The following is a 23,181-nucleotide window of genomic DNA, read 5'->3' on the forward strand; positions in this document are numbered from 1 at the left end:
TTTATTTGATCCCTACAAGGAACTTCAGGGGTTTTACACCAAACTAGCCTCGACCACTGATCAAAATCAAGTTATATATTCCTATTTTGATTTGCACAAAACCTCTAATGGCTTCTTTCAACTAAATAAGATGCAAATGCCTTATATTCGATCTAAGTTTGATAAGACTAACTTTTATGTTAGTTAGGTGGTATTTTGCAAAAAGCTTGACTATTTTCAGCCTCTTCTGGCCTTTTTAATGGTGATGAAATCACCATATAATGTGTTGCATTTGAGGTCAGCCTAGCCCCTATATGTATCTTTTGCTTAACACAACACTGTCAGGCAATTGGATGACATGAGATCTTAAAAATCACTTGTAGAAATTTATGACTTCAAACTCTATATCAATTTTGCTAGTCACAATCCTTTCAGTTGGAGTGCTCAAACTTATAATTTTATTCTGAGTAATTATGTTCTTCAAATTGGCAAAGAAATATGATGTGTTTCTATCAACCAGTTATAGGTACCAAGTTTTTGATTTCTTCTTCATTATGCTCTCTTTAATATTCAACCACTTCTCTAAGGTATCTTTGATCCTTTTTTCTAACTCAATGATGTTTTGTTTTTGTCCAAGGTGTCTCATAATACTCTGTATATCTTGCAGATGTTGTCTATATATTTTTACTTTTTTCTCCGCTCAATGAAATTTTAACACATTTTATGTTTTCATAGCTACTTTCATATCCTTATGTTTCAATCGTATCTCATTCATTCTCCTAATTTTTCACATTTGTTGTCAAGTCCTCTTAATAGTCCCATATAAATTCTCCTATTTTACTGGATGTTTCAGAAATTTGAATGAGGTAGGTCTCTGTCATTCTTATGTTCCGGATTAATACAAAGAGGTAAGTGATCAAAACACTTTGAATTCTTTTATTCGTAAATATTATAAATATACAGTTTAAATAAAAATATAATTATATATTAAGAATATAAATTTAATAAAATAATATAATTATTGGATAAAAAATATTTATGTTTGCTAGTGATGATAAAGATGATTTGTGTCGATGATGGTGGTAATGATTGTTGTTGATGACTATTAATAATGGTGGTGATGATTGTACTGATGAAAATGATTGGTGTTGCAGTGATTGGCGTAATGATAATGATTGATAGTAATGATGATAGTTGTTATGGTGAAGTTGGTTGATGTTTAATAATTAGCGGTATTGATTGTGGTAATTAAAGAACGTGTGGTGGTAGTTGGTGGCAATACTTGTCATTGTGAAGATGATTGATAGATTGACAAAATAATGATAATGATTGATAGTAATTGTAGAGATAATAACTGCGATGATGGCGATAAAAATAATATAGATGTAGTAGCAACTAACTTGAATAGTAGCCAACAATAGTAATTATTAGTAATGATTGTGATGACTGTTGATGATAATGGTGGTGTAGTGGTAATAATGGAAGAGATAATTAGTGATAGTGATTGCTAACTGTGAATAAAATACTAGTGAAGATTATACATATAAAAAATATATATTAATAATATTAAGATCTTATTAAAGATGTAATGTAAACAAAATAAATGCTTAAATCTTAATATAACTAGAATATATTCTATCAATTAAATACTTGAACCATAAATGCACTTAATATAAGTGCAAGCAAATAACTACTTTAGCCTAGTTAAAAATTTATGTATTTAAATATTTATAATGACCCCATTAACTTCTTGGGTCTCAACACTTTACTCCTCCAAAATCCTATAATTATGAAGAAAGGATCCTTTAGGCTTTCTTAATTCACAGTTTGGTCTCAAACTCAAAGGGCGGTGTTTGGACCCTAGAAGGGAGACGCCGTTGACACTGTATTGAGGCAAGTATGGGGGAAATGGCAGAGAATGATGAGTTTTACCTGAGATATTACGTGGGTCACAAAGGAAAATTCGGTCACGAGTTCTTAGAATTTGAGTTTAGGCCTGATGGCAAGCTCCGTTATGCTAACAATTCCAACTACAAGAACGATACAATGATTCGCAAGGAAGTCTTCCTCACTCCTTCTGTTCTCAAAGAATGCCGCCGCATTGTTGCCGATAGCGAGGTTTGTTTCCCTCTCCCTTTATTTTTTTCTTCTATTCGATTGCATTCTATTGTTTTGGCTCACAACAGGGTTTGGGTCAAACACGCTATCTTGGTATTAAGGTTTCCCTTTTTCCTCGCTCTCTTCGTTCAATTTGATGTTTAGGGTTTAGGGTTTTGGTCTATAATGTTTGGATTAATTTACAACTGATTTTTGCGACATACTATTTATGGGTTTTAACTTTGCTTAGTGCGATGCATCGCCAGTTCAAAGCTAGTTTAAAGGACGAGCAGTCTTAACTTTGATGTGGAGGATTCATATACCTAGCGACCCCAGCTAGTGTGAGATTGACTGATTGATTTTTATGGGTTTTCAAGTTTCTATCCATTAGCTTTCGGTTGTTACTTATGTCCTGATTCTGCCAAAATCAAAGTTGTTTAAAGACAAATGAAAAGATAGGAATACCAATTCATAGAGCCATTTGGATCTAATAATTTTAGTGAAGAAGCAAAATTCTCATCTCAGAAGAAAGATAACCCCGATATTTGGAGCAATTTTGGTGGTAACGTTCATTGCAAAAAAGCAAAATTGTCATTTTGATAACATAAAAAACTAGATGTAAACTTCTAGTTATCACCTAGATGAACTATTCTTGTTTGAATTGTTGTCCAGGGCTTTTTTTTAGGAGGGGAGAGAGGTGCAGTGGAGGGTTGGGGTTTCTTTTGTTCAGGCTGATGTAATGTGTGTTTTGTGCAATTCCGACTTTGTATCTCTTTCCACCTCGTTACTTCCTTGGTATTATTACTTGACTATTATTCTGATTACAAAATGAAAGAAGTAAAAGGTTTTGCATGTGTGTTTGTTGTAGATCATGAAGGAAGACGATAACAACTGGCCTGAACCAGATAGAGTGGGTAGACAGGAGCTTGAGATTGTGATGGGAAATGAACACATATCATTCACTACATCTAAGATTGGCTCATTAATGGATGTGCAGACCAGTAAAGATCCCGAGGGACTTCGTATCTTCTATTATCTTGTTCAGGTTATGATCTACAAGATGTTTCTCTCTTTTACTTCTTTATGTGGATATATCAAAAGCTTCTTAAAATAAGTTGTAATGTTGTACTTATTAGTTTGTGAAAATAGAATATAAATAGCTCATATAGAAATGCAAACATCATTCTGGCTATTGACATTCATATTTTATTACATATACATGCAGACAATTGCATCCAAAAAGAAAGGAGGAAACTACATTTGTAGGTCTCATTTTATCTAACAGAGTTTATTTTTAGAGGATACTTTTTCTTCTTTTAAATGGTCTAGATGTACAATAGTTTATATTATTATGTTTCACTTTTATTGGAGCTGTACAAGCAATATGGTATTAGTGTTCATTAGCTAGATATATTGCTCACTGAAAGCAGATAAGGGATCCTAGTTATAAACAGTAAAATGGTCTTATATATGTTTAAATATGTTATATGTAAACCTTCATGGCTTGATCTGGTTCCAGTTGCTGAGTTCCATAAGAAAAATTAACTCCCATCAAACTTCACCTTTAGATTGCATTGGAAACTGGATGGTGAAGGCCTCTATTCAGATTGCATTGGAAACTGGATGGGGAAGGCCTCTATTCCATCTTTACAAGAATAGAGAACAGTAACTTTATATTGGAGATACTCTTCTTATTGCAGCTTGTAGTCTCATTGCTGCATAATGCTGCTTCTATGGTTGCGTAGTTTCTCCACTTTTCATCTTCCACCCTTTCAATAGTAAAATGGTTTGACCATGAAGAGAAAGTGATGGGTATTTATTGTTATTACTTCTTTTTTTGTTGGGTTGGGGTGTGGGGTGGTAGTGGAGGGGAGATTATAATTATTAGGAATAATAGAAAAGAAAGAACAATGGATATTTATGAGAAAATAAGACCTTTTGATTTACCACTTGAACCAGCTTCATCTTAAGAATTCTTGCTGATCTTAGTACTTCACCTTCCTACCTTACGACAATAATGATCCAGGATGGCAAGAAAGTAAGATATGGTATCAGAATTCAGAGGGGTGGGAGGTGGGGGTGTTGGAGTTTAGACTTAAGAAGAACGATGGTGGAAGGGGCTAGGTGTGGAGAGCCCAGCAGAAAGTTGGAAGTCGGTGTGGTGGTATCATGAGGGACTTCAGATGGTCCAGGGATACAATGGTGTTGAAGTTGGTCTGACTGTTTTGAGTGGTAAACATCAAGGAGTAGACTGCCATTTCCTAGCATATTTTATGCACCAAATATATATATGAGTCTGTGCATTAGGTTAGGGAACAAAGCAGAAACTTTGGTATATAGAGCTTTTCCAAAAGGAAACTTAGGCTCAAGTTGAAACTGATAAAAGTGTAAACTAGCTCAGCTCATGCCAGATGTGTAGTAACTACACTTCTGACTGGTATTGTGTTGTAATTGTGAAGGCTTGCCTTTGTGATGTGTCCTGTGCTTATTGTGATGCGATCGCAGGGCAAAGGCTGCATACAATAGACCGATCCGGCCCTTCCCCAGATCCCACACACCTGGCTGCCTGTGCTTATTGGACCTAGAACCTTAAGTAATTTCAACCTTTAAAACTGTGGTCTCTAGTCCTAAACTGGTAAAATCTAGCGATCCTCTCACTTATCCAAAAATAAATAAAAAATCTCACGATCTTCTCTGTTCCTTTTATGTTGGAGAGATTATCCAGGATTTCATGTTCTCAACCAATTAGTTCCATTACTTGGTTGAAATCATGGAGGAATTTGAGCTATATATTGTCACCGTAATAATTCAAAATTTGCACTTTTGGTTGATTCCAAATTACAATGACTTCCTTTTCTTTTTTTTTCATTTTAAAGTAGTGCTGGTGGTCTGACCAGTATGTGTATGTGGTATCTCTCACCAGCACATGCACGAGGCAACGCTGCTAACCAAAACTTAGAAAGATAAAAAGAAAACGGTTAAGCTTTTTTTAAGCACATAATGAAGCTACTTTGGAATATGAAGAGGCTGGATGGATTAGGTGTATTGTGAGAATGTTGTTAGCAAGTAACTTCTGAATAAATATATTCTATCATCTGAAGCAGAATATAGTAAACTATGAGGAGTTAGGGCCAGTGGGAGGAGGGATAAGGAGGAAAGAGTACTTTCTTGGACATGGATTTATAAGTTGCATGAGTTGACAAAGATTCGCCCGAGGTTTTCTCATTTCATAGAATCAAACCATAGTTTGTCTCCTGAACTAAAGAAGGGAAGAGATTAAACTCCCACTTGGTTTCTTTTGCTCTAATTAGTTGTTAATTGAAAACTTGCTGCAAGTCTGCAACAGTTGATGTGTAATATTATCTTTTAAAGCAGAGTATTATTGATGCATTTCTTTATTGTCTAAGCAGCATGTGACTCTGGGTCTCTTATTGCAGGATCTGAAGTGTTTCGTGTTCTCTCTCATATCGCTCCATTTCAAGATCAAACCCATTTAACTCGTTGTTATGGCATATGCTAAAAGTTAGATGGATGTGCCTCGGCTTTATGTTTTGAATGTGTTGAATCGTGTATCCAAAGAGATGGTGCCGTTTGGTGGTGTGCTGTTTTTTTAATGCATGGAATAGTCTTTGTAGACATTGTTTTGTGAGTAAAGATAACTTGTGTGCGGTTTTTACCATTTATTTGCACATCTTCATTCATCTTTGCTGTTTCTGTAGCAACATGGGAGGCACAAGGTTTTCGTGATGTAATAATGTGTTGTGAGATTTGTTTCCGGTATTAACATTGTTTTGGCATGATAAACAAATGAGGATGGGTCATTCATCATGACGTCTGTAAATAATCCATCTCACTAGCTTTTTTCCTTCCAGATGCTTCTCACCATTTTGCAGCTCAAGGAAAAAGATAAAAATAGAACAAGAATCAGGAGGTTTCTCTTGGCCCTTTTTCATTGTCTAATGAGTGGTGGAGCTAATTCCGCGTATGCTTCGTTTTTCTGCATACTCTCTCCATATTTTTTAAAAAAATAACATATCATATTGTTAGGGTGCTTTGACAGAAGATTTTCAACCCCAGGAGAGTCTAGAAATAAAATTTAAATTCTTCTAGATAAAGGATCACTATGCCACGTCTTCATAATTATATTAAAATGGGAAAACAATCAAAAATGTCCTTAAATTGTTTGAAATGAACAAAAATGTTTTCTGTTTATAGTTTGGTTCAAAAATGCTTTTGCCATCAATTTAAGGAACATTATTTTTGTTTTTTTTTGTTTTTAAACCAATTTAAGTAATAAAAATGTAGAAAATTATTTTATTCTTTGTAATTTCATTTTATCAATTAAAATAGAATAATTTCACTTACTCTAAGTTTTAACGGAATAATATATGTCATATATGTAAGATCATAGTAAATCCATCATTAATTTTTATTCAAATAATGATAACAAATAATTATAATAAAATAAAAAATATTTTTAATTTTTTTCTAATTGAAGTAGAATAAATATTTGCTAATAAAAGAGATATTATTAGAAAAAAAATGTGTTAAATGTATATATTTGAAAAAGAGCATTTTTGATCTATTAAATCACAATAAAGATATTTTTAAATTAAAATATTGATGACAAAGATATTTTTAGATCAAACTATAAACGGAGAATATTTTTGTTCATTTCAAAATAATTTAAACATTCATGTTTAATGAAAAAAGGAAAAGCTTTTAGAGTGTGAAGAAAAAGACCATTTGTTTATCCTAATGATCATTTTTTCTTGGAACCTTCGAGGGCCCATAAATTATATTAGGCAAATTCAATACGATATTCAGTACGACAAGCTCGAACTGAAAAGGCTGCACGTGGGGAAATCGATCCTAACGAAAACTCATCCATTCAACCAATTTAGCCAACTCTCATGCATCCTATAATTGTATTTATCAATTTATACTTATGTTCAAAATTATTGTGATATTATTTTTATTTATCACTTATTACCTTTATCGATTATTCTCAAATTATTTACTAAAAAATGTAAATTAGATAAGAAGCACACTAAATAAAGGATAAATACAAAGAAAAAAATTTAAATAATTTAATTATTTTGAAGTGCGAAAAAAAATTGCAACAATAGGAATATGGTGGTATTAAAGAAAAAGTAATATTAAAAATGATGAAACATTATTATAAGGAAATTCTCAGGACATTTCCAGCAATACTTATCCAAGAAAAACTTATTATAGATCCCACAATGCTCCTCAAGACTTGCATCGCTTCCTCCACCATAACCACCACCACAACATCTCCACTAATTTCCTCCTTCAAACCCTCGCTTCTTCTTCTTCCCTTCTCCCAAAACCCCCGTAAAGTTTCTTCAACCTTTCCTCGTACTTCCAAAACCCCATCTCTCTACTCTCCACCAAAGATGAGTTGGCTCAACAAATTGGGTTTTGGTGCTCGTACTGATGCTCCAATGGACCCTTCTTCCTCTGCAATTGCACAAGGACCTGATGATGACATCCCAGCACCAGGACAACAATTTGCCCAATTTGGAGCGGGATGCTTTTGGGGTGTTGAATTGGCGTTTCAGAGAGTGCCTGGTGTTACAAAGACAGAGGTTGGATATTCACAAGGGTATTTGGATAATCCTACCTATGAAGATATATGCTCTGGAACTACTTTTCATTCTGAGGTTGTTAGAGTCCAGTATGATCCTAAGGAGTGCAATTTCGATACCTTGCTTGATGTATTTTGGGATCGGCATGATCCTACCACCCTCAATAGACAGGTGGGTTTCTGAATTTTTTTTGTTTATTTTGTTTATGGTGGTCAATAATGGATGATTCTTGATTCAATTGTTTTGTTTTGTTTTGGATGGAATCGTGTCTTTTTGCTTAACCCCAAATGGTTTGGAGATTAATGTTTTAAGTTGGATTTTGGTAGAGAAATTGATGTTAGAATCTTGAAATTTTATGGTCTGCTAATGTAATTGATTTGTAAGTAGTGAAGAGCTTATTCCCTGTAGGTTGGGTAGTTGTATTTGGTCACCTTTGCTAAGCTTGTTGCCCAACTTGAGTCTTTGTGGGGCATTCAATAGTATGCATAGTTGGGTGTTCATAACCAAAGTCAGGTCTTTATTGGCAGCAAAGTAGTACTAGAACTCTAGAAGCATGTTTAGCATAGTTTTGTATTCATGGGAGTGCCCACTTGCCGTATATCAGTAAAATGTCATTAGGTACATCATCAAAATGCTGCATTTTCTTGAAGATCGTTAAAAATCATGTCTTCTAGTTTGAGGATTTGGTATCCAGTTCTTTTTATAAAATTCGGAGTTCTTTCTATTGAGTTTCACTTATGCCGTGAAATGTTTTTAGATGCTTTGCATTAGCCTTAGGTTTTATTGATTAGCATAGGGATTTTGTTAGTAGCTAGTCTGACATTACAAATGCTGTCTGAAGCACACTTACTTTATGGGCTTCCTTGTGTACCTATAAAACGAGATAAACGCTAACAGTAAATTGGACACTTCTTCTTAGCTTCCTTTTTCTGGATGACTTATAGCCTGTTGGCCTAGCTTTAAGTTCCTGTCATTATTTTCTCAATAAAGATACTTCTTCTTAAAGAGTTTTCAGGTGTTTGGGCAAGCAAGCTTCTAGGAAAAAAATAAGTGATTTTAAGCAGTAGCAGAAGCTGTTTTTTGCCAAAGGGAAGAAGTAGAAATTGTAGCTTCTCCTAGAATCAGAAGCGAAAGTAGAAAAGTTAGTTTATCCAAGGAAAAAATAACTTATCGGAAATTTTTACTAACTATTCATCCTTCATTTAAACTCATATATCTCTCAACTATAAACAGAAGTATACATTATATAGACTCACACACACACACCAATCTGTCCCTCCTTAATACATATTGAATGATGTACTTTGATATATTTAAGTTGTCATATAAGAATAAAGTAATTATGTATAATTTGTTATGTTATTACTTCGATTTGAGTATACTTATATTGATTAAAAAAAAAAAATTGTGTTCTGTGATTCTGTCGTCTGCATTTTGATGAAATAAAATTGGAAAACTTAATTAGAAATCCTTATGTCCTTTTCACAATTTAGCACTTAAAACATACTGTTTGAAATATTGGCCAAATACAAACGACTTCTTTAATACTGTCAAATGGATTTTCCAAACACATGTTGCTATTCGTCCAGAACACTTCTCTGAAAATCGTTTTTAATAAAAGTGCATCCCAAAATAAGTAGATTTTGGAAGCTTGGCAAAATGGACCCTTAGACATACTACATCTCTCCATTGGCAACAAAAACAACAACATATCCAGTGAAATTTCACTAAGTAGGGTCTGGGGAGGGTAGAACGTACGCAGACCTTACCACTACCTCGAGGAGGTAGAGAGGCAGTTTCCGAAAGACGTTCGGCTCAAGTGCCTCAAACCCAAGTAGAAGAAGAAGAACAAGAAGAAGAAAGGGAAAAAGGCATAAATTTCCCTCCGAAGTTATACCGAAAAGTCAGTTACATACTTAAACTATCATGACGACCTATTACATACTTAAACTACCTAAAAGTAAAATTATTACACACCTGAACGCATAACACTACTCTCATAGTATGTGGAATATTACACTCGCTGCCATGTGGCGTCACGTCAGAAATTATAACTTTTTATATTTTTTTCTTTTCTTTTCTTTATTAATTAACTTTTCTTTTATTAACTATATTTTATACTAATTAACTCCTAATTAATTATTAACTATCCATCCGATTTTTTATATTTTTTTCTTTTTTTTCTTTATTAATTAACTTTTTTTTTATTAACTATATTTTATACTAATTAGCTCCTAATTAATTATTAACTACCCATCCGATTTTTTATATTTTTTTCTATTTTTTTCTTTGATTAATTATATTTTATACTAATTAGCTCATAATTAATTATTAACCACCATCCGATTTTTTATATTTTTTTCTTTTCTTTTCTTTATTAATTAACTTTTTTTTATTAACTATATTTTATTCTAATTAGCTCCTAATTAATTATTAATCACCCATCCAATTTTTTATATTTCTTTTTTTTCTTTTCTTTATTAATTAACTTTTTTTTATTAACTATATTTTATACTAATTAACTCTTAATTAATTATTAACTATTCATCCGATTTTTTGTATTTTTTTTTCTTTTCTTTATTAACTAACTTTTCTTAACTATATTTTATGCTAATTTATTCATAAATAATTATTAACCACCCATCCCCCCCCCCCCAAACCCCAATCGTCTTCTCCACCAAAATGGGGAGAAGAATTTTTTTTCTTAATGAATTTTGAAAGAAAAAAAAATCAAGATTCAAAATGGGGAGTAAATAGAGATGGGTGTAAAGAAGAAGAGGATAAGTAGGTGTGAAGAAGAAAGGATGTGGGGGTGGAGTGATTTTGTTTTTAAAATTTTTGTACTTTAATGGGTTTTGAAAGAAAAAAATCAAGATTCAAAATGGGAGTAAATGGAGGTAGGTGTGAAGAAGAAAGGATGTGGGGTGGAGTGATTTTTTTTTTAATTTTTTTTTTACTTTAAAGAATCTGACGCGTTTTTTTTTGCCATGTCAGTTGTAGGGGGGTAATAGTTTCACTTCTAGGTAGTTTAGGTGTGTAATAGGTCACCATGATAGTTTAAGTGTGTAACTGACTTTTCGGTACAACTTCAGGAGGAAATTTATGCCTTTTCTCAAGAAGAAATAATAAAGAAAGCATAGCAATTAATAAGAAAGGAAAATGTAAAGCCTACGAGAAAGAAACAATAAAATTAACAAAATAGTGTGATAATCGAAACATCACAACATAATACGCTAATCCTCCACTAACCTTCACCCTTACTAACCTTCACCCCTAATAACCTTCTACCATAATACACGTCCTCCGTTTCTTCCTATCTAGAGTCATGTCTTTAATAATATGAAGCTGCGCCAAATTCTTTGTAATCACCTCTTCCCAATATTTTTTCGGCCTACGTCTGCCCCTTCGGTTACCCCCTACAATCAGCCTTACAATTACTCTCACTAGAGCGTCAACTTACCTCCTTTGCACATGTCCAAATCATCCTGCCTTACTTCCCTCATCTTGTTCGCCACAGAGGTCACTTCTATCTTCTCTGAATAACCTTATTCCTAATTTTGTCACTCCTAGTATGCCCACACATGCATCTCAACATCTTCATTTCCTCAACATGCATCTTTTGAACATGTGAGTTCTTGACTGGCCAGCACTCCACCCAATACAACAAGGACAGTCTAATCACCACTATGCGATGTCCTTACTATTCTGGAGTACGGACCTAAGATACTTAAAACTTTTTCTTTTGGGAATAGGTTGTGTGGCAAGCCTCGCTTCCACGTCCGCTTCATCTAACAAAACATCGAATTTGCCCTTCAAATACTCTGTTTTGGTCTTACTCAACTTGAATCCTTTGGACTTCAGAGTTTGTCTCCAAACCTCCAGTCTAGCATTAGCTCTATCTCGTGTCTCATCAACGAATACTATGTCGTCTGTAAATAACATACAACAAGGAACCTTCTCTTAAATAGACCATGTCAACTCATCCATCACCAAGGCGAATAGAAAAGGACTAAGAACCGATCCCTGATGTAGCCCCATCTCAATTGGAAAGTTTTTCGAGTCTCCTCCCATCGTTCTAACTCGAGTCTTAGCTCCATCATACATGTCCTTTATCACCCTAATATACACCATCAGAACACCTTTAGCCTCCAAACATCTCCAGAGAACATCTCTCGGGACTTTTTCATAAGCCTTTTCAAGATCATAAGTCCCTCCATTAGCAAGTTTTCTTATTCTTATTTTGGGATGAGCTCCAGTGGTCTTCAGTACCTCTTACTGTGAGTTTTTTGCTAACTGAAAACTGGTACTTCGGGTAAAGCATGACTGATACATATTTGTTTTGTTATACTTTATCATCAAGCTTTAGTGTCACAGCAACTGTCAGGTTGTTGGTAATGATGAACTAGATAATTCCGGATACAGCTTTTTACAGACAGGTTGGTATTCATCAATGTTTATGTAATTTATCTAACAGTTTCCAATAATAATATCTACTGTTTTTTGTGCTTTGATTATACTATTGTTTGGATCGTTTTCATTATCTACTTATTTACTCTAATATTCTTGTCTAACCTTGTTCTATACTTCTATTGAGCCGAGGGTCTTTCGGAAACAGCCGTCCTACATTGGTAGGAGTCAGGTCTGCGTACACTCTACCCTCCCCAGACCCCACGATGTGGGATTTCACTGGGTTGTTGTTGTTGTTGTTGTTATCTAACAGTTTCCTTATGGTTTTTGTAGGGTAATGATGTTGGCACCCAATACAGGTCTGGAATTTACTTCTATACACCTGAGCAAGAGAAGGCAGCTATAGAAGCGCGAGACAGACAGCAAAAGATATTGAACAGGAATATTGTTACTGAGATCTTGCCTGCTAAGAAATTTTACAGAGCTGAGGAGTATCATCAACAGTACCTTGCAAGGGGGGGTCGCTTTGGTTTCAGGCAGTCTAGTGAGAAGGGATGCAATGATCCCATCCGATGCTATGGTTAAGGCCGCTCTTTTTGCAGGAGAAAAATAAATGGATTCCCTGTTTGTTCTTGTAAGCTATGGTTGTTTATAGGCTTGAAATTGTGCTAGTATATTTATTTGATCTACCTGTTGTATAATTTACAAGTTGGATTACCATTTTATTTCTACATTAATTCAAAATATTACAAAATATTTAATTAATTAAATTTTTAAATGGTAAGTTACTATATTATTATTATGATTATGATAAATACCAAGTACAAGTGAAAAGGTGTAAAATAAAAAAATTAAAGATGAAAATATCCATAAAAGTATGTGCATTTATTTGGTACATGAAAATGTGTATCTGAATATTCTAACTAAACCTTTTCCCTTTCTCTAAATTAATTTGAATAAGTTAATTAATGTAATAGTATTTGACTTCATGGAAATTAATGTGCATTTTGTATACACGTATTCTGAAGTTCATAAAAGTAATTATTACTTTCATGTAAAGGAGAAATCAAAGAATTGTATTTGAAGTCTTATTATTATGTGTAGTCATTTTTTGTTCACTATAAATAATATGATAACGCTATTTGCCGTAATGTTTTTCTCTCTTTTATTTACTTATTTATTTATTATTTTTTTTATTCTTTTTTTACTTTAAATATTCACTTTTATAACTCATATCTAATCACATATTCAATTATTACTTTTAATATTCATAACTCTCATGATTTTTATATTCACAACATTCAAATATTTAATGTAAAACTTTAAGATGTCTTTTGATATTTTCCTACTTTTATCTATATAAATCATCTTTTATTTCATGAGAAGAACCTCTACCCAAGGTTATCGATTTCATTGTACAGCTAAAGTACGTAGTAAAGCACTTGGATCATTATTGTACTATTTGATTCATGTTTTAGTTTAACTCGATGAACAATGATTTTAAATTTTGATTGGTTATGAGTGAAGGTGTCGTCAAGAACTTGAAAAATTATGAACTGATTATGTATTTCTTGCTACCATTTATATTGTTATAATTAAAGTTTTAAGACGGATGTGAATGTTGTACTTGTTCTTATCTGCTTAATTTTTTTTGTATTCTCTATCTATTATACCTTTTTAATTTAATCTTCTATGAAATTCTGAATGTTGTAAGTCTCTTCTTTTATTTGCGAAATTAGTCATTTATGACTTTTATATTCGTTTTTAAATGTACTTTTATAATATTTTCTTTCTTTTAACATTTTCTTAATGAGATGGTTTCTTTAAGTAGCAACATATATGTGCACTTCTAGATATGGGAGCATAATGAGAGATTATCGAGGATAAGTCATTGATATATTCATATCATTAGATGTTATATTAGCTTAATTAGTTATGCACATTTGTGGCCTGATGGCCAATGTGTCGTTCGATTGTTATGGATTTTATTTAATGAATAAAATATAAATTGATAAAATTAATATTGTTAATTTTAATATTTTTTATATAATAACTCAATTTTATATAGAATAATTGTATGGAACAGATGTTCAATGCACGTTTTCAAAAACTAGTTTAAAAAAAAAGCAGCAAGCAGTATATTATTGCAGTATCAGGTTATTTCATCTTAGTGTCATTTCAAGTGAAAGTTCTCATATCAAACTTCTATAAAACATTGTCGATATTTGGATAATAAGACTCTTAATTGTATAAGGGCGTGGCTAAATTTTGCCACTCATTACTGGAATTTGAGCTGTGACGAAGTCCAGCTTCCAAGCCTGTTTTAAAATCAGTCCATCCTTGGCCCTCCTTCCTCTTGCTTGCAATCTTCTCCCTATATCTCCGCTCCCTGCATTGTTTCGCAAAAACTGATCTTCCTGTCATTAATCAGCCATCTTCCGCATCCTCTTCCACTCAGCAGCCCACCAGTCGAATCTTCAAATTCTCCATATTCTCCATAGATGAAACAACCAGTAGTTTTGCCCCTGTCACTCCTAACTTCTCTGGCTACAACATTACCATCGGACATCACCACTAGATAGGGGTGTGCAAAAATCAAACCAATATTGGGTTATTGGCTTAATGGTTATTTTATGAAAAATTATTGGGTTATCAATTCGGTATTTATTTTTTAATATTGGGTTATTGGGTAAATCGATAACCTATTAAGACTATAATAATTTACTAACTTAATTTTTAGTTTTTTTACTCATACACAAATATCAAAAAAAATTTATTAATATAAATATATAATCAGTTAAACACTATATCATACTATTTAGTATTTAGTATTTAGAATTTACCCTTTAGACTTTGCTGCTTTAGGTTCAATGTTCAGCGGCAAGGGTTTGCAAATTGTTATGATAGCTACTCCAAGAATCGTATATTTATTTTAAAAGTATTTTCTTGTTGGTTAAACCGAAAATTGAAGCGTTAAAGACCAAAAACCGATAAACTGAAAATCGATAACAAATATCTTATTGATTTGGTTATCGATTTAGCGTATTTACAAACCAAAAACTGATAAACGAAACCAATAATATTTAAAACTGAACCGAACCAATCGATACACGCCCGACACCCAACCTACTCAAACAATTACTTCTGAGCGCATTCACCATTTGCCGCCAAACAATTACTTCTGAGCGCATTCACCATTTGCCGCCTTCATCCCGCTCTACTTCACTCTCCTCTTCAGGAGCTCGCACACTTTTTGTCAGATTTGCATTTCATCAATGAAGGAACTTTAAGCATTACCTGAGCATCACTCTTCAAAAGAACCAAGAAATTGAGAATGGAAAGAATTTGTAAGAGATCTAAGTTTAGTTTTGATCCGGACTATAATTTGCCGGAAGAATATGAAGATCCGCCAAAAGTGTCAATACGACCTCGACATCAAGCCACTAGAACCAAGAGTCTAACATGTGAACCTATTGTAATACAAATTAACCGTTCATTGTTTTTCAATGTAAGAGATAGTTGGGGAGCAGTTTTCTTTCATACTGTAAAAAAATTGAGGTTAGCTAGCGTTTAAATTTGCTAGTAGAAAAAAATAATGGAATCTACCGTTAGAGAGTTTATATTAGGGTGGTGAAGTTTTTTCCGAAGGTGGTTCGGTTGGATATAGCCTTCCTCCGGAAATGGTTCAAGAGTTTCCAAAGAATCTCAAATATGACCGTCTTCTACGTGTTTTTAGAAGCAAAATGAAGATACGTGATCTCAAACTTTCTGTTCTTATCACAGGTCAATATTACAGATGATAGAATTAACTAGTAGGATTAGATTCCACAATGTTAGCTTGTACCTAATCCTATCTAATTATATCTGAAATAGTTAGTTACAGTTAGTTAGTGATGTAGTTAGTGGAAGCTAGATACAATTGTATATTCTTGTATATATATATCTTTGTAACTAACTCTATCACATGGAAATCATTTCTCATTTCTGCTCACTCTCTCTCAAGCAGATAGCAGTTATGGATTTCATCTTCTAGATCAGATTTCTTCATGGTATCAAAGCTGCGAATCAATCAGTGATTCAAGCAGATTCGATCAATTACAGTTTGTGCATTTGTGTGTTCAGAAACTGTGAAGAACAATGGTGAGCACAGATACAATGGATGATGTAGAGAAGCAACGTAATCATCCTCTTCACCTCCATAACTCTAAACCTCCAGGGATACCTTTGACCACAATTCTGTCACAGGAGTTGAAAACTATACAATATGGAGAAGATCGATGCTGCTCAATCTAAGAGCTAAGAGCAAATTTGGATTTGTCAAAGGAACCTACAAAAAGAGTGATTACAGTAGTGATTTGGAAGAACAATGGGAGAAATGCAATGCTTTTGTCCTATCTTGGATTGTTCATTCAGTTTCAAAGGTACTCATGAGTGGGATCATGTATGTATCAGATGCAGCAACTGTGTGGGAAGATCTAAAGGAGAGGTTTGACAAAATTGATGAATCTAGAGATTACCAGTTGCATAGAGAGATATGCACAATTGCACAGGGAACTTCATCTGTTTCAGCTTATTTCACTAGGTTGAGATTGCTTTGGGCTGAGTTTGATGCATTGATTGCACCTCCATCATGTGGTTGTCTTAACTCTAGAGAGTAGGACATTTGGAGTATATGAGACTGTATGCATTTCTGATGGGACTCAATGAATCATACAATCAAGCACGTAGTCAAATACTAATGATGATCCCTTTGCCATCAGTCAACAAGGCTTACTCAATGATCATGGCTGATGAGAGTCAAAAAATCACAGCTGATACATATTCAGGAGGAGATATGGGAGAATTTTCTTCAACAACTTTGTATGCTAGTAAAGGGAAGGGACATGTGAATGAACATCAGTCAGCTAACTCATATGGTGTAAAGAATGCAGGAAAGGCACATGCATATATGAATGAGCCTTCAACAGCAGTTTATGCAGGAAAATCAGTATTTTATAAGCAAGGGAGAAATTTCAACTTACAGTGTGAAGTGTGTAGTGTGTAGAAAGAAAGGACACACTAAGAAAACATGCTACAAAGTCATTGGTTATCCATCTGACCTCAAATACAAAAGGAGATCAGGAAATAGAAGGGGCAACACTAGAATGGCAAATGCAGTTGAAGACGATGATATATTTGGTGCAGTTGCAAGATCTGTGCAGGGACAAGATGCTGAATATCAATTTGCACCAGGACCTGCTTTCACAAAGAAATAGTATAATTAGATACTGCACTTGCTGAGCAAAGATGGAGCTTATGAAACAGCAGGTGACATGTCAGTCAACACGGCAGGTACTAATACTTTTGCTTTTGTACCACAAAGTGGTAATGAGATTGGCAATGAAATAGATCTTGCAACATATACTAATAATAAGAGATGGATAGTGAACTCAGAAGCTACCAAACATATTACTTCTAACATAAATAAATTGTTAAATGTATCAAAAATACCCGAGGGAAGTAGAAACAAAGTTTACTTACCTAATGGACAATGCATTACAATAACTAGTATTGGTAGTTATAGATGAAACATAGGAGAAATTTTGAGAGATGTGTTGGTGGTGCCTAACTTCAAGTATGATTTTTTATCTGTATCACAACTCACTAGACAATTGAAGTGTTATGTCAATTTTTTTCCTGAGTTCTATGTCTTTCAGGACCTCTCAACTAGGACAGTCAAGGGGATTGGTAAAGAGTCTCGAGGCTTATTGATCTTGGGCACATTTACGTGCCCGATAGCAATGAAAACCCATAGATTATTGCTAGATTCAAAAATAAAACTCCTAAAGTTGAGTTCATATTGTGCATATTTTGTATTATTGTAACTAAATAGCATGTTTAGAAACTTTCAGGTCTAAGTGAGTACAAATGGACATAAAAAACATGATTTGATGGAAATTAGAACTCAAGGGAGAAATAAAATCACAAGGCAACTAAAATACACTGACACAAAGCAAATTAACATCACAGAGTAAGGATCTACACTTTTTATTCCAAAAACATGGAATGTATTGGACAAAATAGTGTAGTCCGCGCCAAGTCTGCATCGCGGACCTGGCCATGAAGAATCAACAAATGAAGATATGAAATTATTTTATGAGGCAGTTATGGTCCGCGACAAGTCCGCATCATGGACCTTGATAATATGTTGATCAGAAACTAAAACGTAAAATTATTTGGCAAGGAAGTGTGGTCCGCAAAAAGTCCGCATCGCGGACCTTGGACATATGCAAACTGAATTCATCCCAAAAGAGGGAAAATGAAATGTTATATTGAAACATGACAAGTCTGCGTCGCGGACTTCAGTGCGATTTCTTTAACAATGTGTATTCTGGTGCTATAAAGGGCACTTTTACATTTTTTATGAGGGCACTTGTTCTTGTCGGAAGAAGGCTGAAGGAAGATGAAAGAAGACCTAGTTTGGTGATATTTTCTCCTTTCTTTTTCATCTTAGATTCAAGTTTATGTTAGAAATATTTCATGTAATTGTCTCACAAACTATGAGAGGCTAAATCCCCTTGTTCTTGGGTTGTAGCCATAAGATGAAAGTTTAATTCTTGTTTACTTTGATTGAAAATGGGTTTCATATGAAGTTACTCACTATTAAAATATATTCGTTGTCTATCCTTAACTCGGAAGATGAAAGGAATATAGAACACTAGAATATAAGGAGCATGTTTGTTTTAGAGTTATCTAGAATAATTAGTGTATAGAATGATTATGACACATATCTATACACCATGTTTGGTTACTAAACAGGAGGAGAAGATTAATGCATTTTTGTTGGTTCATGCTTATCCCCACTCAACAATGTAGTTAAGCTGTGAACAAGAATAGGCAATTAGAGATTGGAAAATCATAATTATAAAATCAACCCTGTAAATCAGTAATTGGGAACCCCTTGGATGCTAAGGTAATGGAGATTAAATCGGAAATCTTAAATTGCTACAACCCAAGGACTCTTCTTTAAATTGATAATTCTATTTGACATCTTTGAAGTAGTTTTTACCTAGTTTTGGTAATATTATTCGTAGATAATAAAAAAACTCAACTCTTTGAGACACACACTAATAATTCAATTCATTGCAAAGTTAACTAAGCCTAGTTGCATATTTTCTGTGGGTTCGACATCCGGCTCTCAAAAAGAGACACTATATTACTTTTAAGACCATGTATATTTGTGTGTGCGTTTGGATATCAACAAGTTTTTGGCGCCATTGCCGGGGAATTTATGTTAAATTTGACAATAGCTATCTTTGTAAAGTTCCATTATTATTAGTGCTTGTGTTAACAACTTGGTCTTGGCTGGAAAGATTTGTTGCAGGTAATTGAGACATTACAATGGACAGAGACAAGGATCTTGTAGATCCATTATCCGAGCCTAAATGATTCTTTCAGCGAAAAAGGCAAATAGCGGCTTCGCAAAATCTAATACATAAACTTAATCTGGCAGATAATCACAATTTAGAAGGAGACATCTTGCCAGAAGAGGTCCCTATGGAGATGAAAGCCAGGACAGTGCGTGAGTGGCAGTCCCACTCACAGCAAATGTCACCTCTAGCATACAAAATCCTCCAGTTGGAGGAAGATTTGAACTGAAACAGAATATGGTACAATTGTTGCACTCTAATGGGTAGTTTACTGGGTTGCCTCATGAAGATCCTCAAGTTCACATCCAATTTTTTTTAGAGATTAGTGACACTTATATACCTAATGGGGTATCTCCTGACTGTGTGAGGTTAACATTGTTTCCCTTTTCCTTGTTGGAGGAATCTAAAAGGTGGTTGAAGTAGGAAAGACCAAATTAAATCACTTCGTGAAATGATTTGGCTCACAAATTTCTTATTAGTTTCCTTCGGGGAAGACGGCTAAGTTGAGGGCTGAAATTTTAAGCTTCAAGCAAAAATACGGAGAAAATTTGTACCAATCTTGGGACAGATTTAAATCGTTACTCATTAGTTGCCCTTACCATTATCAAGCTAATAAGGTGTTGGTCTATACTTTCATTGAAGGTTTGGAATCCAATATCAAAATTCTTTTTTATTCTTCTGCAGGTGGACATGCCTAGGAGAAAACATATGATGAGCTATATACATTGCTTAATCGCATACTCAAGGAAACCCCAAGTGGAACAGAGGAAATGTTAGATTTGTTGTTCAAAATCAAGTAGGCATGCTAGAAGTTGATGCGGTAACCGCATTGACAACACAAATTGAAGCAATACAAAATATGATGATAATGCATTTCAATACTTTAGCAAAAGGACAGCAACAAGCTTCAGTGAGCATGATTCAGCAATAACACATATGGTGTGAGGTTTGTGGAAGCAGTGAACATGTGGCTAAATATTGTGGAGCAAATCCGTAGTCAGTAAATTTTGTAGGAAATGCACCTAGGGGTGGTGGCAACCAGAACTATGGAAACACTTATAACCCAAATTGGGTAAACCAACTTAACTTCTCATTGGGTGGGAATTAGAAAAACCAACAGCAAGTTCAGATACAATACAGACCATATGGAGGTGGACAACAATACAAAAATCATGGCCAAGGATACAATACTCAGAGTCAAGGATCAAAAAAATCAGGAAGCATGAGTGTAGAGGACATGTTGAAATAAATAATGATAGACCAAGCTAAGCTAGCTGAAGATGTTTGACCTAATCAATTAGCTACCCAAAATTTAGAAAAACAGCTTGTGCAATTGGCAAGTGCACAAAATTCTCGCCAACAAGGGGGTTTACCAGGTAACATTGACCCAAATCCCAAATAGGCAAATGCTGTGAGTACTCGCAGTGGTCTCCCCCTTACTAAATTAGCTCCCAAAGCCCCACCGGCAGAGGTAAGAGGCAAAGAGCAAGTTGGGGAAGAAGGTAAACCCAGCGGTTCAAAACTAGTGGAGGAACCAAAGACAAAAGCTCCCCCCTTTCCTACAAAAATTTAAAAAAAAAAGAAGAGGAGTGTTTTTCAAAGTTCATAGATTTGTTGAAGCAAGTACAAATTAACTTACCTTTTATCGATGTGTTGTAGGGAATTCTAAATTATGCTAAATTTGTCAAAGATATTGTGTCAAATAAAAGCAAGTTATTTGAATTTAAAATAGTGGAACTCACTGAAGAGTGTAGTTCAAGAATCTTGAATAAAAGTAAGCTTCCAGCTAAGCAAAAAGATCTAGGTAGTTTCACAGTACAGGTAACCATTGGTAAGTATAGTAATGCAAGAGGTCTCTGTGATATGGGGGCTAGTATTAACTTGATGCCTAGATCTATACTTAAGAAATTAGGCTTGGAAGAACTTAAAGCAACAACTATTTTGCTACAGTTAGCTGATCGTTCTATAGCTAGACCTGACGGTATCATTGAAGATGTGTTAGTACAAGTAGGATCCCTCAGTAAAGTTGATTTTGTTGTTTTAGATTTTGAGCCTGACCCCGATGTTCCTTTTATCTTTGGACACCCGTTCTTAGCAACAAACGGGGCACTTATTGATGTGGCTGCAAGTAGGTTAACCATGAGAGCACATGACAAAGTGGAAGTGTTCGATGTATATCACACATTGAAATTGCCTGTAGTTTATGAAAAACTGTCAGTTGTAACCATCACCGATGAGAAAGTCTCAACTCAATGCATTATAGCAAATGATTCATTGGCAAAAGTTGTGATGGCTCAAGATATTGAAGAGGAAGTAGACGCTAAAGAGTTAGCCAGTGTGCTTGATATGCCAAATATCAGCATATGGAAAAAGAATGTGGAACCTTTGAATAGAGAATTGGTACCTTCACCCAAGCCTTCTTTGGAAGAAGCTCCTAAATTGGAGTTGAAATAATTGCCAGCACATCTTAGGTATGTTTTTCTTAGAGTAAATAATACCTTACCTGTAATTCTTTCATCTTCTTTGTCTGAGGCTAAGGTCACAGCAGCACTCGAGGTGCTAAAAAGGCACAAAAAGGCAATTGGATGGCAAATGGCTGATCTTTAAGGTATCAGCCCCGCTTTATGCATGCACATAATTTTCATGGAAGAAGACCATAAAGCTAGTGCACAACCACAATATCGTTTGAACCCTATCATGAAAGATATTGTGAAGAAAGAGATAATTAAGTGGCTAGATGCAGCCATAGTATACCCAATCTCTGACAGTAAGTGGGTAAGCCCAGTTTAGTGTGTACTAAAGAAAGGGGGAATGACTGTGGTGACCAATGAAAAAAATGAGTTAATCCCCACAGGAACATTTATTGGGTGGCGCATATGTATGGACTACAGAAAGTTAAATGATGCCACAAGGAAAGATCACTACCCGGTACCTTTTATTGACCAAATGCTTGACAGGTTAGCAGGCCAAGAGTACTACTATTTCTTAGATGGGTATTCAGGTTATAATCAAATAACCATTGCACCAGAGGATCAAGAAAACAACATTCACATGATCCTATGGGACGTATGCATTCAAGCGTATGTCATTTGGTCTTTGCAATGCTCTTGCCACTTTTTAGAGGTGCATGATTACGATATTTCATGATATGGTGAAAGAGTTATTTTCATGGATGACTTTTCAATTTTTGGAGATTCTTTTGATCTATGTCTGAGAAATCTAGAGAAAGTACTAGCAAGGTGCGAAGAAATAAGTCTCATCTTGAACTAGGAAAAATGTCATTTTCTGGTAAAAAGGGTATTGTGTTGGAACATAAAGTGTCAAAAGATAGTTTGGAGGTAGACAAAGCTAAAATTGAAGTGATTGAAAAACTTCCACCACCAATTTCAGTAAAAGGAGTTCGCAGTTTTCTAGGTCATGCCGGATTCTACAAGCGATTCATCAAAGATTTTTTAAACATCACCATACCCATGTGCAGTTTGCTTGAAAAGGAGGTAAAATTTACTTTTGATGATAACACTTTGCAGGCCTTTGAACTCTTGAAGAAAAAGCTGATTGAAGCTCCCATCCTATTAGCTCCTAACTAGGAGTTACCTTTTGTGTTGATGTGTGACGCAAGTAGTGGGAGCAGTTCTGGGACAAAAGAAGGAGATAATTTTTCACTCCATTTACTATGC

At 34.4% G+C, this 23,181-nt stretch overlaps 3 protein-coding genes across 3 annotated transcripts; all 3 read left to right on the forward strand.

The window, feature by feature from the left end:
* The first annotated feature begins 1,785 nt into the window (after positions 1–1,785).
* Positions 1,786–5,904, forward strand: LOC129896363 (protein mago nashi homolog). Its single transcript, XM_055972239.1, has 3 exons — positions 1,786–2,097; positions 2,945–3,121; positions 5,514–5,904. The coding sequence occupies exons 1-3, from the start codon at positions 1,879–1,881 to the stop codon at positions 5,571–5,573; spliced, it is 456 nt and encodes a 151-aa protein (XP_055828214.1). The 5' UTR covers positions 1,786–1,878; the 3' UTR covers positions 5,574–5,904.
* A 1,322-nt stretch (positions 5,905–7,226) lies between these two features.
* On the forward strand, positions 7,227–12,865 carry LOC129895262 (peptide methionine sulfoxide reductase A3-like). Its single transcript, XM_055970945.1, has 2 exons — positions 7,227–7,859; positions 12,429–12,865. The coding sequence occupies exons 1-2, from the start codon at positions 7,242–7,244 to the stop codon at positions 12,678–12,680; spliced, it is 870 nt and encodes a 289-aa protein (XP_055826920.1). The 5' UTR covers positions 7,227–7,241; the 3' UTR covers positions 12,681–12,865.
* A 4,516-nt stretch (positions 12,866–17,381) lies between these two features.
* Positions 17,382–21,958, forward strand: LOC129894648 (uncharacterized). Its single transcript, XM_055970322.1, has 2 exons — positions 17,382–17,426; positions 21,164–21,958. Exons 1-2 carry the CDS (start codon positions 17,382–17,384, stop codon positions 21,956–21,958), a joined length of 840 nt encoding a protein of 279 aa, XP_055826297.1.
* Positions 21,959–23,181: the final 1,223 nt, after the last annotated feature.

Source organism: Solanum dulcamara, chromosome 7, assembly GCF_947179165.1.
Source record: "Solanum dulcamara chromosome 7, daSolDulc1.2, whole genome shotgun sequence".
Lineage (NCBI taxonomy): Eukaryota > Viridiplantae > Streptophyta > Magnoliopsida > Solanales > Solanaceae > Solanum > Solanum dulcamara.